The sequence below is a fragment of the Tinamus guttatus genome, unplaced genomic scaffold, assembly GCF_059628265.1.
Source record: "Tinamus guttatus ecotype Peru unplaced genomic scaffold, ASM5962826v1 Tinamus_guttatus_pri_ptg000561l, whole genome shotgun sequence".
NCBI classification, from domain to species: Eukaryota; Metazoa; Chordata; class Aves; order Tinamiformes; family Tinamidae; genus Tinamus; species Tinamus guttatus.
This window is the reverse complement of record NW_028289095.1, coordinates 57318-73469: the sequence shown is the minus strand read 5'-3', so window position 1 is coordinate 73469 and position 16152 is coordinate 57318. Positions and strand designations below refer to the sequence as shown.

General features: G+C 44.5%; 1 protein-coding gene across 2 annotated transcripts in view; it reads right to left on the bottom strand.

The window, feature by feature from the left end:
* The window catches only part of IQGAP2 (IQ motif containing GTPase activating protein 2), a 110544-nt gene that overhangs the window by 87548 nt on the left and 6844 nt on the right, over positions 1 to 16152 (bottom strand). For both annotated transcript variants that reach the window (XM_088534421.1, XM_088534422.1), the window contains exon 2: positions 4853 to 4952. In XM_088534421.1, coding sequence (XP_088390547.1) covers positions 4853 to 4952 — 100 coding nt within the window. The remainder of the gene's footprint in view (positions 1 to 4852; positions 4953 to 16152) is intronic.

Below are 16152 nucleotides of genomic sequence, written 5' to 3'. Positions count from 1 at the left end.
TATCTGGAACAAAACACTCCTATTTAGTTCAATAGTTTGAAATTCACCGGCTAGTGAGTGTCTCAGGATCAAGACATGAATCTAGAGTTCTAGATCTAGCAAGCAGTATCTCTGCAGCCTGAGCTATATCGGGGCAGGCATATATGCTAGATGATGGAGATAAGTATGATTCTACTAAGAATTTAACACCTCAGGAAGCACCACCATTTCAAAGCCTTAGCCTTCACAGAGCTTATGCCAACATCCTCCATTGCTTCATTATTAGGCTTTAGAAAGGGAGAAGTGGAAAGTCACAACCTGCAGCATGCTATAGGCTAGATCCAAGAAAGATGGCTTTTTTCTACAAACCAATACAAGGCAGGTCCCCAGGAAGCCTGTTAATACTTTCCATTCAGTCAACTAGCTGTACATCAGTATTATAACTTTATGCACATACCTCTAATCAAAGTTTTAAATATTCTCTGTAGCCTAAAATGACTTAAAATAGAGTGTTCGGGTAGCATTAAGTCACCCTAAGCTCCTAGGGCCACAGTGCTGGCACTGTCCTGCTCATGAAAAAGCAGCACACAGGCAGGTAGGATTTGCTCCTTGTGATCCTAGGAACGCTGTTAGCTCCCAAGCACCCTCAAGGGTCCCACAGTCCTGAAACTGGAGCAACTTAAGCTGTCTATGGGTTTACAGTACCAGGAAACTGTTAGCTTATAACTGAACCAGTTAAGCACTTCAGGGCTTGACCTTTTAAGTATATTAACTGAACATACATTTTTACACGGCAGCTTCCAGCTGTGATCCCATCAGTGACCAATGCCACAAATGGCAATTGCAAACTAGTTTAATAAAGCACAGCACAATGAAGGAGGCAAGATTTGAAGCCCACAATGGAGAAATTTATTTCCTATTGTAAAGAAATAAGAAAAAACTGCAGATTTACATTTTCAAAATAAAAATCACTTGTAAAGAAATCCCAAAGGTAGTTTTCCTCCCATATATGAAGCATCTTAACTTAGTTCCCATAATTAAAAAGATAAAAAGAAAAAATAACTCTTAATTTGCCTTTTAATTATGAAATTCCAATAGATAGCTTTTAAAATCAAGTGTTTTCCATTTGACAGAAAGACAAAGGCAGTAAAATGGAGCACCCTTTGGTTCAAGGGAGAACTTACAATATGAATGTATTGAAAGTATGAAGTGGGGGGCAAAGGAGCTAATCACTACGGCAGAACTAAATGTTTTAGTATCACACGCACCACCCTGTTCAAACATCACTGATCTTTGCAGATATTACGAGCCTGCTCATTGTGTTTAAAAACAATTTCCTATTCTATATGCTTATAACAGATGCTAGACCTAGCACAGAAGGTACTATTTACAGAAGCTACAGCTACCAGCAACAGAGGATTCCTCTTTCAGGTTAAACTCTTCTTATTAAAGATGGGCTGCAGGAAGTTAGCAAGCAAACAATGGTTTAAAAAGGAGCAGAAAGTACACATTCTTCACCATTTTAATTAACTCTGGCATTTTCAAATGCAGAGCTGCTATAAAACAATGTTTTTATTACCAATACACAGGAAATATAGGTCCACATGGCAAGAAAAAAAGAAACACAGCCCTTGCCACAATCATGAATGCAAAGCCATGTTCTGCTCCAGTCTTTTGTTATGTAATGATTGGGTAACATTTATTCCTCTTTGATAGGGGCTAAAACACATTGTATTTGCACACTGCTGCTTTAGCTGACACAATAAAGGCTGCTGCTTCAGCAAATGCCAACTAAATGGTTAAAAGCTGCCCTTGCTTTACCTGCTCCAGCATGCTGCTACCCACAGCATCCTGTATTGCTAGAAACCCCTGGCAGGGCCTGGCTGGGGGGCTGGCTGCTCCTGCTCCACAGACCAGGTGGGACAGCCCGGCTCAGGCTACTGCCCTCATCAGCAGGAAAAGCTGTTAAGTCAGCTTAGCCCAAGTGCAAAAAGGCCACTCAGCACAACCCAACCATCACAGGCCATCAGTGCAGCCTCGACCTTGCTGGAGCAGGAGCCCCGCCACCCCCAGGGCAGCTACACTCCTGCTCTGCAGGACCCAGTGTTTGTTTGAGCTCTGCTGGCAAAGGCAAAGTGCTGCAACCGCTCAAGCGCAGAGCAGAGGGTGCAGCAATGCATTTCATAGGCAATCATGTGTTCTGAGAGCGCAAAAACTGTGCCGAGAAGAAACATAGCATGGTGGCATTGGGTTTACTGGTAGACCTGAATGATCTTGTAGGTCGTTTCCTACCATACTGATTCTAAGACTGTTTTTCCTCAGGTGAAAGAGCACTGCTGTGCACTTCTGGCAGCAGGTGCTAGGAGCTGTGCTGCTCTGAACTAGAGACATCCCTGCTTGTCCACAAGTTTGTTGTCAGTGCTTGTCATTGGATTTTCAGAGCAGAAGAGGCCTCAGGGAAAAGTTGCATGCTGCACCTGAGTTGCCCAAAAGCTCACCAGAAAGAGGCAAGTCTGACAACTACTTCCCAACATTTTTTGAAAGCACCTCCAGGGCCTGCACCATCACCTCCTCACTGCTGCATACCCTGCAGTCCTACCCTGCCTCATCACACACCACCGCAAGCAGATTCAAAACACTAACTGGAATTTTTCATCCGATTGGGTTTCCTACCAGTTCACCAGCTTGAGCCAGACAAGAACAGAGCCAGCCCCAGGGCTGGCTTGTTCAGGCACAGGAGGACCTGGAGCTGCATTACACCACATGGCTCAGCTCATGACAGCTCCACCCCAGGAGGGCACCAAGGAAGTACAAGGTCCATTACAGGGACACTGCCATGCCTCACCCTCATGCAACAGCAGGCATTTGTGATTAATACCAAGAGAAAAGTAAATACCATGAGAAATTGAAGAGTTAAGATAGAGAGATACTTCCAGGTACCTAGCAACCGCAAGAGTTAGTTTGGCCTGTTTACTGCAGATTGCATTACTTGCAATCAGACTTGAAAAAAGCATTTCTTCTAGAAAACCACTTATCACATGGATCAATATGAAAATAAATACAAGAGGGAGTCTACCCATAGCAGATGTGAAGTTATTTTTATGATTAGAGACTTGAATTGACATTTCCTTACAAAGTGTCATGGGGTATTTCAGATGCAGACCTAGAAAACTGGGGCAGAAGATAAACAGTGACAGAAGAAAGCTGAATTTGAAGATTAATCATGATTCCCATCTTGCCAGAATCCAGCAGATTGGGCAGATGCAGCAAACCTGAGAGGATCCATCAGTAAAACTCTGAGCTCATCTCAGAGCAAGATCTCCCGAGATGGCCGAGCTGATATAACTGTTCAACAAGACAAGGTAGAGTCCGCTCCCTCCTAAGTTCATCCTTGCAGTTGCATCATATCCCCTTCCTCCTGCCAGCACTGGTGCTTCTCTGACCCATCAGACTAATGGGCTCACTAAACCACTAGAAAACTAACCCATCAAGAGCCACAAGTTTCAAGCCAGTGCAGTCTGCTGGCTCAGCTAACCAAGGGCTCCCTCTCACAAGCACATGCTGGAGGCAAACAGGAGTACCTGCAGAAGACTGGCCTTTCTGGCAGTAGAAAGGCACAGGCTGACTGAAAGATACAAAAAGGGACATGGCTCTGCAGCAGAAAAAAAGGCAGAGCAAGCAAAGGAAGCAGGGTTTGTTGCAGTAGATGGGGTAGCATAATAAATAGGAAGTCGAAAGAAAAACATTTCTAGTATCCCTGTGACAAGATAACTGGCAGCTAGCAGTCCCACAACTGCTAGAAAGTTAAATGTTGGTGCCCTGCAGGGATAGGGAGGACAGAGCTCAGTGTATTGTTTCACTGTTAATTCCCAGTTGAACTGCACCAGATTACTTCATTCTAGGGATCCTACAATGTGTCATCACATCAGAGCAGTTTGCTTTTCCAGTTTTACAGCTTGCATTACTACCTGGCAAAGTTCCAACTTCCCTTTGCAGCCAAAAGTAGATGGGAAAGTCTTCCAGCTAAAAGTTGGAAGTGGAAGCAATGCCATCAACAAATACAGAGTGGAAGTGATACAGTTACCAGTGGAAGACTAGGCCAGCAAAGTGAGCGCAGCAGTCATTTTTGAGAAAAGGAGAACAGATACTAAGAGCGAAATACTTTTTTTATACGTGATAATAGCACATCAAGCTATGCCAACAGCACAAGGATATTCCAACTTTTTTCTCTGCTCAGTTACAGAAATATTGCTGAACATCTGTTTTTAAGAGTAAAGTGCAAATAGTATATTATACTTGCACAAGGATAATAAAATCCCTGTGCTCCTGCAACCTGTGTTTCCTCAGAGGTCATGGCTTCAAGAGGAGCAGACTCAACCAGTAGGTTAGAGGAGCTACAAGGGCAAAGCTCTGGCTGTTTCTTACTACCATCCTCCATTGAGGATATGGTTCATTAACCCAATGAGATCCTGGATCATTTTCTGCTCTTTTGCCAACCTGAATCACTTCATAAGCACAAGCCTCAAGAAGGGAGTAGGACCATGTGGTCAGTAGCAAGACCTTCCCCAGTTAGTCACAAGCCTGACTCAGCTTCTCTCAAAGCCATAGCCCTCTTTTAGTGCCCATCCCTTATTTTCATTTAAGATAGCCACAGTAACAAAGTTTTCTTATTTCTTAAACTCCCTTTTCAAATTAAAGACTTTCATACTTGGGATTTGTTTTCCTAATACTGAAGTGCTATAAAGCACTAATACAAAGTTAACTTGAGTAACTTGGAAAATCATCTACAAATCACGATACCCAAGCATACAGCTAGTCCAAAAAACAAATCAGTATTTAAAGGCCAGGTATAAGTGTGCTTCCATTTACTTACCTTTTTGCTTCCTCTAAGTGGCAGAGATACTCGTAAGCAATGTTCTGACGCCTCCTCTCATCCATTTCTTCTGCTGAAAGCCTTTCATCGTCCACAATAGCTGCAAAGAGAAACCCACTCCAAGTTACACACGAGTCTGAGTAACCAGCAAGGGAAGGGGGGTATTCTTAAGCAATTTTACTGGGAGTCTGAGCAAACTAGGCTAAATTAGAATAGACTAAAATAGGCATCCCCTGTCCTTAAAGTACGCATTTTATAGCATGGTGCAGCAAGACATTCAGATCGTCAAGATACAGTTCCCTGTACTGTGAATTCCACCTATTCAAGCACATCTTGCTTTTGGTACATTGCCTGGTTTGTGATGAGGAGAAATGGAAGAAAACACATGACTCTGAGGCCAGGAGCCAGCAAGGTGTCAGCCTACACATGCTCCAAGGAGTCTAGGGACTTCCATGTGAGCAGTCAAAGCAAGCAGTGGATGGAGCAACCCTTGCCAAGCTGAGTCTCAGCTGCAGAGATGAAGACAACAGGGCACTGTGAGTATTTCCAGGGCAAATGGGTGCAGCTTCAGCAACCTGACTGCAACCCAGCAAGCTACCAGCGCAGGCAGGAAGGTCTGTGGCAGAAGGGAGCTGTGGTATCACAGCCCTGCACACTGCGCCAACCACAGCACCTCCTGAGTGGCACCTCTCTCGAGGAAGGATGATCCCCTCCTCACGGCCCCCTGGAGGTGGCCCTGACCTACCAACAGCTATGCCATTAGTGGTCCCCTCTCTTCACAGAGGTCTCCAGAGATCTAAATTTTTCTGGAATTTCAAATGCTACCCCAGCTGGAAAACCAAATAGTGGCATCCACTTCTAGCTGAGTTTCAATCAAGCATGTGAGGTTTCTGGAGACTGCTGTCGGCATCAGGCAGCTGTCAAGGGAGACCACATGAGCTGGCTGCTACCAGGGGAAGGTAGCCCTGCCCTCCTTCATGCTTCCTAGCCACAGGTTCCCACCACCTCTGAGAGCTGGTGGATCCACAACAATGTTGGCAAGCCAGACAGAGCAACACAGTTACAGAAAGCCTCGCTTCTCACAAGATCTGACTCTGCACATCTGCAGGTGCAGTGGGGCAGGCCTGCAGCAGGGGAAGGGAGGGGACGGAAACACAGGGCTGGGCCAGCCACCTTCTGCAGCAGCCCACAAGTAGCTGAGCTGAAAAACATCACATCAAGCCCTAAGTAAAATATACTCTCCTGAAATGCACCCGCAGCCACAATTAAGTTAACTGCCATAGAGATCACGCAGGCCACAGGCGAGCTCCCAGACCTTCCCTGCTGTGGCTGCCTCTCCTAGTGGGTACACACCTTGCTGAAGCCAAGGTGTGTGCCAGGGAAGAGCACTATGGGAAGCGGCAGTTTTAGGAGAATACACACACGGTGAAGCCTTGGCCCTGCTTTCCCAGAAGATAGTCGCAGCAAGTCAGGTTCACACTACCATGCACTGAGGATATGAAAATGCTTCTTCCAGGCAGAGATGGCCCATACAACAGAGCCTTTTGCATCAGTGAAACGTGCTGCCAAGCAGCTCTGCTCCCTGAGCTCCCTAAAGACACGAAATAAAGCACACTGCCTGTGCACATCTCAATTGAAATCACCACACATCTGTTAGTATCATGTAGCTATTTAAGTTCTGCAGTTGCAGTTTTAATCACCACAAGCCCTCAAACTCATCTTCCTTTCCTTTTGAAACAGCTCTTCCTAATTGCCCAGTTTTACACACAGATAAAAGACATCTTGCTCAAAAACCCTTTTAAGTCTGCTACTCCAACAAGTGTGACTCACTCAAACCAAGTTCTGATGCACCCTAATCAGGTCATCAGCTGTTAAAAACTGGAGCATTAGCTTCGTCTCAAACATAAGATTTGGTTCCAAACACACTTCGCACCCCAAGCCCTTGCCGCGGGGACGAAGGCTGCTCCCACACCGGCACGTCTGCTCCGCAGCAGAGCTCGCTGGAATAGGATCCCACTGGGAGAAGCAGCAGTCTTGCACACTGACACGTGATGTGCTGCTGAACGGCCTCATGCTCTGGTGCGACTTGTCACGATGCTCGTCTCTCCCTGACCTGCGAGGCAGCCACCGGGGTGAGGGCAGGACGTGCCACTGTCACAGCACATCACCTTGGCACATCCCAGCTGCAGGGGGCTGCCAGTGCCATTCCCATCCTCCGTCCTGGGCAGAGCTTCCCTGCACAGCTCTGCCATTCCCATCCCGCTCCCCTCTGCCCAAGCACCAGTGAGCTCTGCCTTGAAAGAGAAGCACCACAGCCATCAATGCAGCAAGGAAGCAGCTTATCTGAAAAGGGCACCCAAACCACCCCCAGCCCTTCTGATAAGCATCAGTCTAGGAATTTAGCTGAGCAGCCCTAACGCTCCACAATCTAATCCTGGATCTATCCCACATCCACAGGGCTCTCCCACCCTCTGTGAGGGCACCCCAGGCCCAGCAGCCCCAGCCACCTTCATTCCCCTCATTAAATGTATTTGCCAAGATTGACTCAGAGGGCAGATGAAGGCACAGATGGATATCATGGTATGATGGTAGCTGTCTGCTCAGGGACTCCTTTGGCAATGAAGGAAAGAAGCAAGAGCAAAGAGTGAGAAAGTGATAGACTGAAGGAAGAGCAAAAGCCAGGAGATAAAATCCCTCCTGGACACACACTGCACTGGCCACAGCCAGGCTAGGAAGCAGCCCAGAGCACTAGGTCCTGGGCTGGGTGCACGAGCATCGCAGGGAGCTCCAGCCCCTGGAATGCCTGCACTGGGAGGAGGCTCTCAGCACCAGCTTCAGATAAGAGCAATTCAACGCTTTCCCCCCCAGCACATACTGACTTCAAAGCAAGGGTGATATCCCATCAAATGATCAGTTAGAGATGTTAGGAAACAGCAATGGCCCCAGGACTGAGCCGTAGAAAATCTTATTTGATGACTTTCAAAATCAGCGTTTAGTGTTCTGTGGCAAAGACAACTGTGTCTGCCCATAGAATTCAGTATACAGTTTTCAGTTTCCAAATATCCTTTGAGCATATCCATCCACTCACACGAAATTCAACATAAAAGTGACCAAGGTTTGAAGGCAGAAGGCTGCATCTTTTAGCTTCACAGGGCAAGAAATTAGCCAGAAGATTGAGGCAATTTAAGACTAAATATATTGCTGCACTATCAGTAACTTCTTGATTGTGCTCAAGCCATGCAGGAAGACACTGCTGTGGCAGAGGGTGTTATGGGGGGTAAGCAGGGCTGGGCTTCACCAGGTGAGCTCCAGCCAAGAGCTGGAGGGAAGGCCAAGCAGGATCCCAAGGGGCACGAGCATTCCTGCTCAAAAGATCCAAATGCCAAAGGACAAGGCACACATACATCACACAAGAGTTATACAGGAAGAACATATATCTAAAATAACACCTTATATTTCATTAGTTTGTCAATTCTGGGATTTTCAACATGGTATTAAAGAAAAATGCTACAGATATTCCCACAGAGCGAACGCTATAAATGTATATAGATTGCTAACAAGAACCAAAAATGCCAGTGTAGCCAGCCTAAAAGCTCTCCATTTCAGCTCACTTGGGATGTGCCTATTCCCTTAGTCAACAGACAAATATCAGTGTTTCCTCGTTAGAGATTCTTTCATGGAAAAACACTGAAGCAAGAGCATGCAGAAAACATTTCATGGAATAGCAAGCAGCATTAAACTATTACACCTTGATTTTGAACAGCATGAATACAGACTTCTTCTGGCACTTAGTACAATAATTGTCTTCCCACATTTCATTCCTTTAGTTGATTCAGTGCAGAACAGTTATATTCTATGAGCAACTTCCTGCATATTCTCACTCCACTTATTTCCTGCAATAACTCAATCTGCTTACCATGGGCACTTGAGAATCTTGTATCAGCTGGCATGTCACCGATTCACCTTTCTCTGAAATATTTTCATTGCACCTACCAGCACCATGGAAGCAGTGGAACAGACAAGGCACTAGTGAGGACTGGCGGACTATGGAGGTGTAACTAATTTTTTTTAAAACCAAAAATATTCTCAAAGACCTTGTGTAGCACCACCTCTCAGGCACACAAAAGCACTGAAGTTTCAGGAAACTGCACCACAATCATCATTTCTAGTGATCAGATGAGGCCCGCAAGGCAGCTGCTAGAGACATTATCTTGGTAACAATTAAGGATGCCTAGGAAGAGATCTGAAACATAAGATCTGCTTGGTCTACACAGAAATTAAGAACTGCCAAGTGCCAGCTATGTAAACGATGCGTCTCAGGGTCAGTGATAATCCCCATCAACAATGATCTTACCAAATCTTTCACATTAGTACATTTTATACTTGAGATGACTCTAAGAAGTCTTTAAAACTTAAAATGGCTTTCAAACAATCCCATGGAACTGTCTTTTTTAGTGAAGCTGAACTTGAAAATTCAGTAAAACAATGCATGAAAATAACTTTTTTTTAAATTCTGCTATGTAAACTCATGGAATTATTTAAAAGGCCTAATTCCAAATTATTCAGGGATAACAATTCCCAAAACAACTAGTTTTTGTTCTCTTAAAAAAAAGGCTGGAAATACTTCAAAATGTACAGCAGCAATTAAGGTCTGCTAGTAAATCACTCACACTGTAACATATGACCATTTGCAACAATTTAGAACAGCACTGAGGAGCCTCCAGCAAGCACAACAGGGCATTGGCCACAGAGCCACCATAAGACAAGTTACAATGAAAAAGCCAAAGAAAGGAAGGGCACCATTCATTCACCCAGGTCACTTCCCCTCCTTATTAAAGGCTACTGGAGACTTTACTTGTGGAAACAGAGATACAAGCAAGGAAGCAAAGAACTCACAGGAGTGAAGGTCAATAGGTGGGACATAACTGAGGAGGGAGAGAACAAATCCCTTCAACAGCATCAGAGAATAACAGGTAAAGACAGGACTGGAAGAGAGGAAAAAAGGTACAGGTGAATGCTGTAAAATGGTGGAGTAAAAAACAGCTAAATATTTCTAAATGTTATCTAAATGCTTAACCCAGCCATAGGCATCCTGAGAGACCTTATAGGGAAGATAAACATGGAAGAAAGCCACATTGTAGGCAAGGTGGGGAAAGTGCTCGAGGACACCGGCAAGAAGGTAGGCAAGCCGTGCATAACCACATAGCCCTGTCCTGCCATGTCCCAGCCACGCTGCCCTGACATGTGAGGGCTGTCAGAGCCTTGCTGCAGTAGGTCCAAGAATGGCACAAAACCCAGAGCTGAGGAGGCTCCAGCCCGGGGCCCAGTGGCTGTAGTTGACCATGGTGAAACCCAAGCCAAGTGACAAGCACCAGCCAGCAACCTGTTTACATGCATCTGTGCCAAGAGAAAGAGCTGCAAATGTGCAGCACTTGCCCTCATCACACCCCAGTGCTGGAGTTTAAAAGTCGATTGCATTTTAGATGGCCATGGTGACCCCAACACCTTAGGTCATACAAAGACTTAGACATGTTTGATCCTGACATGAACACTGCCAATAAATTCAGCAGGTGTCAGGGGCTGACACCAACATCTGGCTGCTGGAAAACCCAAGGATGGGATTCCATGTGCGGGGATCAGGAAAGCACTGCTCAGCTAGAGCGCTGCAAGCTCCAGCCCGAGCCTCCACCTCCACATACTAATTCACAGGTATCTAATGCAGCAGCTTATTAAATACACAGCTGAAAATATACCAACTAGAACTATGAAAACAGATAACAAGAGGCTGGCAAAATTGGTTTTAACACACCATCATCTATTACAGGATTTTTGCTATTATGGTATTTGGTATCTACAGATTTACCATTTTGCTCAAAAACATCCATCTTTATGGAAAAAAATAGCAACCTGATCAAGAGTGCTTCCTACAGGCTTCCTCTGTCAAAAAGCGGACACAAGCAGCTCATGCTTGTCCCACAGCACCAAAATCAGGGGGCCTGACCCTTTTCTGTATCTCTCTGGCTAAGAGAATTCAGTCCATTCCCTTGCAGCAAGGGTTTTATGCAAAAGAAGACACCGCAAGTGCACAAAACCCACCATAGTGTGAACTTGAGAGGGCAGATTCACAAAGAACTTTATAATAAAGTTTCAAACAATAAGCATCTTTCCCCTGGCACATTTCAAATCTTACCAATATATAACTTCTGTCCTAACACTCTTAAAAACATCTATGGCTCTCCTAATCAAGTTATTACACTATCAGAAGCTCACAGGCTCCAATGTTCATGCAGGAATAAACACACATAATTTGGCCAAAAGACAGCCACTAACCATTCCCACACATAATTAGTGTCACACAAGGTCAGTTAGGCCCCTAGATCAGATTTTTCTGCTGCCATACATTGGAGAGAACACACTAAACCCCATTTGAACATGAATAATGCAGAAATTCCATAAGACATGTTGATGTAAATTAAAGATGTTTGCTAAACCACTCCTTCCCATGAGCTTTTGTAGAGCCTTATTCCTGCACATTCAACCTCCCAGACATCTTCTCCCCACCCCTTTTCCTTGTACTCAAGGATAAAAAGGCCTTATTTCAGTCTCCCGTCAGCTGCCGCAAGTCCAACCACATCCATTTACAGACAGAGCACTATTAGGATACAGAAGCCTTAGGACTATCATGCTAAGGGCCAATGATGCAATGTCAACCACAAACCATGCTTCTGGGGCCAAGTGTCTAAGCTGTCTTGTTTTAGAAAATCTGCCAAGTGTCAACATTGGCAGAAGGCTGCTGGACTCCTGGAACACATCTCAAGACACCTGAATTCCCACAAAGTTTAGAGTGACACATTTAACCACAGGTGCATGAAGTTGGCTTTGGCATTCCACAAGCAATCATGTGTCCATAGTTTAACTTTCGTTTTTCTGTATATGTGTACACATCCACACTTTTAGACCTCAGGCTTTCTACAACACCACAAAGCGATGCCAATAAATGCTCTAACATCTTTTTGCTTATGACATGAATTTAGTGTATAACACCACCAGAGAACAGTCACGTCCTTTCTAGTAGAAGTCTTCACCTTGTGCAGAAAACAGCACTATTTTATTTTAACTTGTCCTGTATGCTTGGAAGAACAGAGAGGGAGACTGAGTAATGGGAATAAGGAAAAAGTATATGAAAATCTAATCCTAATTTCAATTAGCTTCAAAGCAAGCACTGCCATCTACAATTACAAACCTGAAATACAGTTTATCAGTTTGCCTATTGCCCAACTCCTCCCACCTACATTTACCTGTCAGCCAGTTTCTAAAAATACTTAAGTGGCTCCTTAATAAGACACTAGCTGTTTATCTTTGCCTACTTTGCTAGCTGGTTACCTCAAGACACAACAGGCTTCCCAAAAGGTCTGGCACTCCAGAAACACCTTTAAAAACTGTGGCTCCTTTTTATGAGCTCCCCAGCTGACTTAAAGCCCCATTTCATACTAAACTCCTAAGTTACTAGCCTAAAGACGCAATCATTCTGATGGGACTAGAGAAGCAATAAACAGCCATTACTGTTACCCCTCGCAGTCCACCCTCTTTACTTGCATAGCCCTGAAGTTGTTAGCACAGTAAAACTTGAAGCCAGCTTGGAAAACACTGCACAGCTAAGTAGTTAGTCTGGCTAGAGGGTTTAGTTCGTTTCCACACACTTACAGCAAGAAGGATATTTTTAATGTGGGTTTTAAAAAATAGCAATTTTGTGGAAAGCCAGTTGGTCAGATTAGCACATCTCTGGAGACTAGAGATGTTCAAAATAGTATCACACATTCCAGCAGGAATTTCCAATAGACTTTCCCTCTTCAGATGTTAATTTATGCAGAAGCAAGTAGTAAAGTGTAAAAGGCTCCTCTTGTCACCTTTATCCTCTCACTGCTTGAGAAAACTTGTGATGTAATTTCATGTATTTTGGGATATTCACCACTATTTGCTCTCACTTTCATGGAATTACTTGACTTGTGGACTTTATGTCTGGTATTCATTAGCAATCTTTAATAAAAGACAAGAGCTGTTGATGCTTCACAAAATCAGCTAAAACTTACAGGAAAGAATGTCTTAAGCTTTGTCATTGTCTTTTTTTTTTTTTTTGAAAAACATCAAAACCCTGCTTGCCATTTAAACTACAACCAAAACTAACTCCCTGCAAAGTGTTGCAGATGGTTCTTGGCCAAACCAGAACCTTGTCTAATATCTTGTACACTCTGAGAAACATCCCAAAGCTCCCCTGCATTGCAGACAAGATACAGAACAGCAAGTTGTAGGTATCCTTACAAATAGACAGCCTGAGCCACACATGTTCTCTTTACTTGGAGGCTGATCACTAAGGGAGAGTGGGAAGAGGCAGGAACAGCAGCAGTTAGGGTAGGGAGAGGGGAAGTAGAGCCCCTCACCTCCTTGAAGAGTCCTGCAGCGATGGCAAGGTAAAAAGAGTTCCAAATGGTTTCAATGCTCAGATCCCTGGGAGACTGACATGAAAGTTTCCTACCACAAAACCAACTGAAGAGTCACCAAGAGGAAGAAATATGCAAAAGGTAGTTTGAAGACCAGAGGAGTACAGCATGAGGGACTGCTGAAGAGCAAGAGACAACCTGAGCAAAACACTTCATCAGTCCCTTCATATCACCGATTAACTCGGACAGGAGCATTAGGCCACAGCTGACCATGGTCCAAACCATAAAACTAGGACTCAAACACCTGCCTAGGAAAAAAAAAGATAAGCAAAAGCATTACTTAAATACTGAGAGAGTGTGAAATATCATGAGAACGACTGCAGTGTAGAGACACTCAGCCCTAACATCTGGTCTCGGCTCTTACCGCCTTTGGGGATTCATCATCCCCTGCTCCCGCCTCCCAGTCAGTCTCCTGCAGTCTCTCCTCTGCTCACATCCCAACAAGCCACCTGCTTCACGCTCTGAAAGGAGCCTCAAAGCACCTCAAGTGTTACAGCATTTTTCCTTAAACATACACATGTGAATAAAAAAGGGAAAAGATTGTGTATGCCATGAAGTCTATAAGCCTATACCTTGGGAATGTAACATTTACCTCACAGAAATGGTTTGCTTTCCCTTCCTAAAGGATTGCCACCATCAGAACAACTCTGAAGGCCCTAATTTCAGCTTTGATTTACAGGCACAAGAACTTTAATCCAACAGGGAAAAGAATACCTTAAGCTGTTATAGGCAAGAGCTGAAGTTTTAGTTTACACCATACAAAATAAACTAACCCAGAATGATTGAACAATTTCTGTGTAAAAGTTGGCTTAAAGTCCACAGGGAGATTAAAGCAAAGAAATTTAGGATATGAGGCTGAACATTAACACACTAGCTCCATAAGTTTAGGCAAGGATCCGGATCTCTGAGCAGCCAGAGGCAGGGATCGTGAGAGCAGTGGCCATTCCTGCCCTTACCCCAGATGTTCCCAGCTCCCTGGGAAGTCAGCTCAGCTGCTTGGGAAGCAACTCCAAAACACAGCAAATGCAGGGGTTGTTTCCTCCTCTGAAGACAGCCCTGCAGGATCAGAGCGCTCCAGGAAAGAAGGCAGCACAGGGTCAGGCTCCCCTCCTGCTAGCTGTGACAGCTCCCAAGGGGGGACCCTCACCCGACCCTCTGCCACAACTGTGCCAGCCCACACTGAGGTTGATGTGCCTTCCTTCCTCCTGCTTGGGAATGTTTTTGCAGGAAGAGGGTGAACACCAGCACATCCACACAGGCAACCAGATCAGAGGCAACTGAGGTCACAGCCGATACCAGGTTATCTTGGAGTCTGTTTGGTCGTCTCAGATGCACAGGGTTATTACAGCTGGCACCCCTGAATCCCAAATAACCTCCTCCTCACACTCCCTGCTCATCCTCTTCAGGAGCACAGCATGCAGGCTGGAATGCCCTGCTTGGCAAGCAGCTCCCACACAGCACTTCTGGACTGTTCAAAACATACCTGACTGGTGTGTTAAATTTGTTCCCCACTTACATACACAGAAATGTGAATTGCATTTTCCCTTCATTATCAGCAATTCCTGGAACTATAAGAGAGAACTGAAGCACAAAATTTAAATCTCTAATCCTGCAATTTAGAGCAAGGTTTGAGGAGAGCAGAACTCCACCCTTCCACAGTGTAGGTCTGATGCCCAAGTCAGAGTCCAAGTCGCTCTGAGTGACAATTACACATCTGCTACTGCACATATCACTGCAGAACATCATATAATCAAGTGAACCAGATACTCCTCCTTACCTATCAATCAAGACAGCATTTTCATTGCCAGAACAAGTCACTGACAGCCGCACACACTACCAAGGTATACTTTTACCCAAACCATGCCCTTGCAAGTTTCTAAACAAGACATTTCACTTCAACTGAAGTAAGATTTCCTTCAAATATACACGAAAATTGCCAGTTTCTTGCCTAGAGAAGGCAATATTACTTGCCTGATATTTAATTTTTCAAGTTGCTTCCTTCTACCTACCCACAACCCACCCTAAATACTGAAGTTCAGATAGCACAGCAAATACCTGAGCATAAGGCAGCCTCTCCTCTGCCCTGAACCTGGCTGGCCATGAAGTCCATAACGAAGATAATTCACCTGGCTTTGAGTGAGGTATGTCAATCAAGAATATACCAGGAGAACATTTGAAGCCTTATGAAGCTGCTTCAAAGAAAACAGGCATTCTGCCTAAAATAGCAATACCAAGACCACTGAAATACAGGAAGTGTAACTGGCTCTCAGTCATTGTTATGGCAACCACAGTACATACAAGCATATACATTTAATCTCAGATTAAGGTATTAGTTTTCACATTTTAAAGTCTTTGTCCGAGAAGGGAATTCACATCCTTAGCGGCTGAACCCCAAGTCTCGCCATCTCCTGCATAGATGCATTCCGTTTCCTTTTTCAAAACACATCTCCTAAAGTGAGCACTCTTGCTAGAACTCAGTTATGCTACTTAACTTGAAATTTGGGGGAGAAAAAAAGGAAACAACTGGGTGCTATTGCCATGGTTAAGCATTACAGTGTTATGAGGAACTACGGCTCTTGTTTTCCCTGTTACTATGCACAACATTAAAAAGTCACATTCAGCTTTCTAGAATAACTCACATCAGCTAAATCTACAGCAAAACTGTATAGTTTTATTTTTCAGGATATGTATCAAGCTAGAAATTGGACAACAAGCAAGCTGCCTGCCTTAGCTATGATACAAGCTGTGCACTTTCTAGGATTTCTAATCCATTTATCAGACACTTATTACCATGCTCAAACG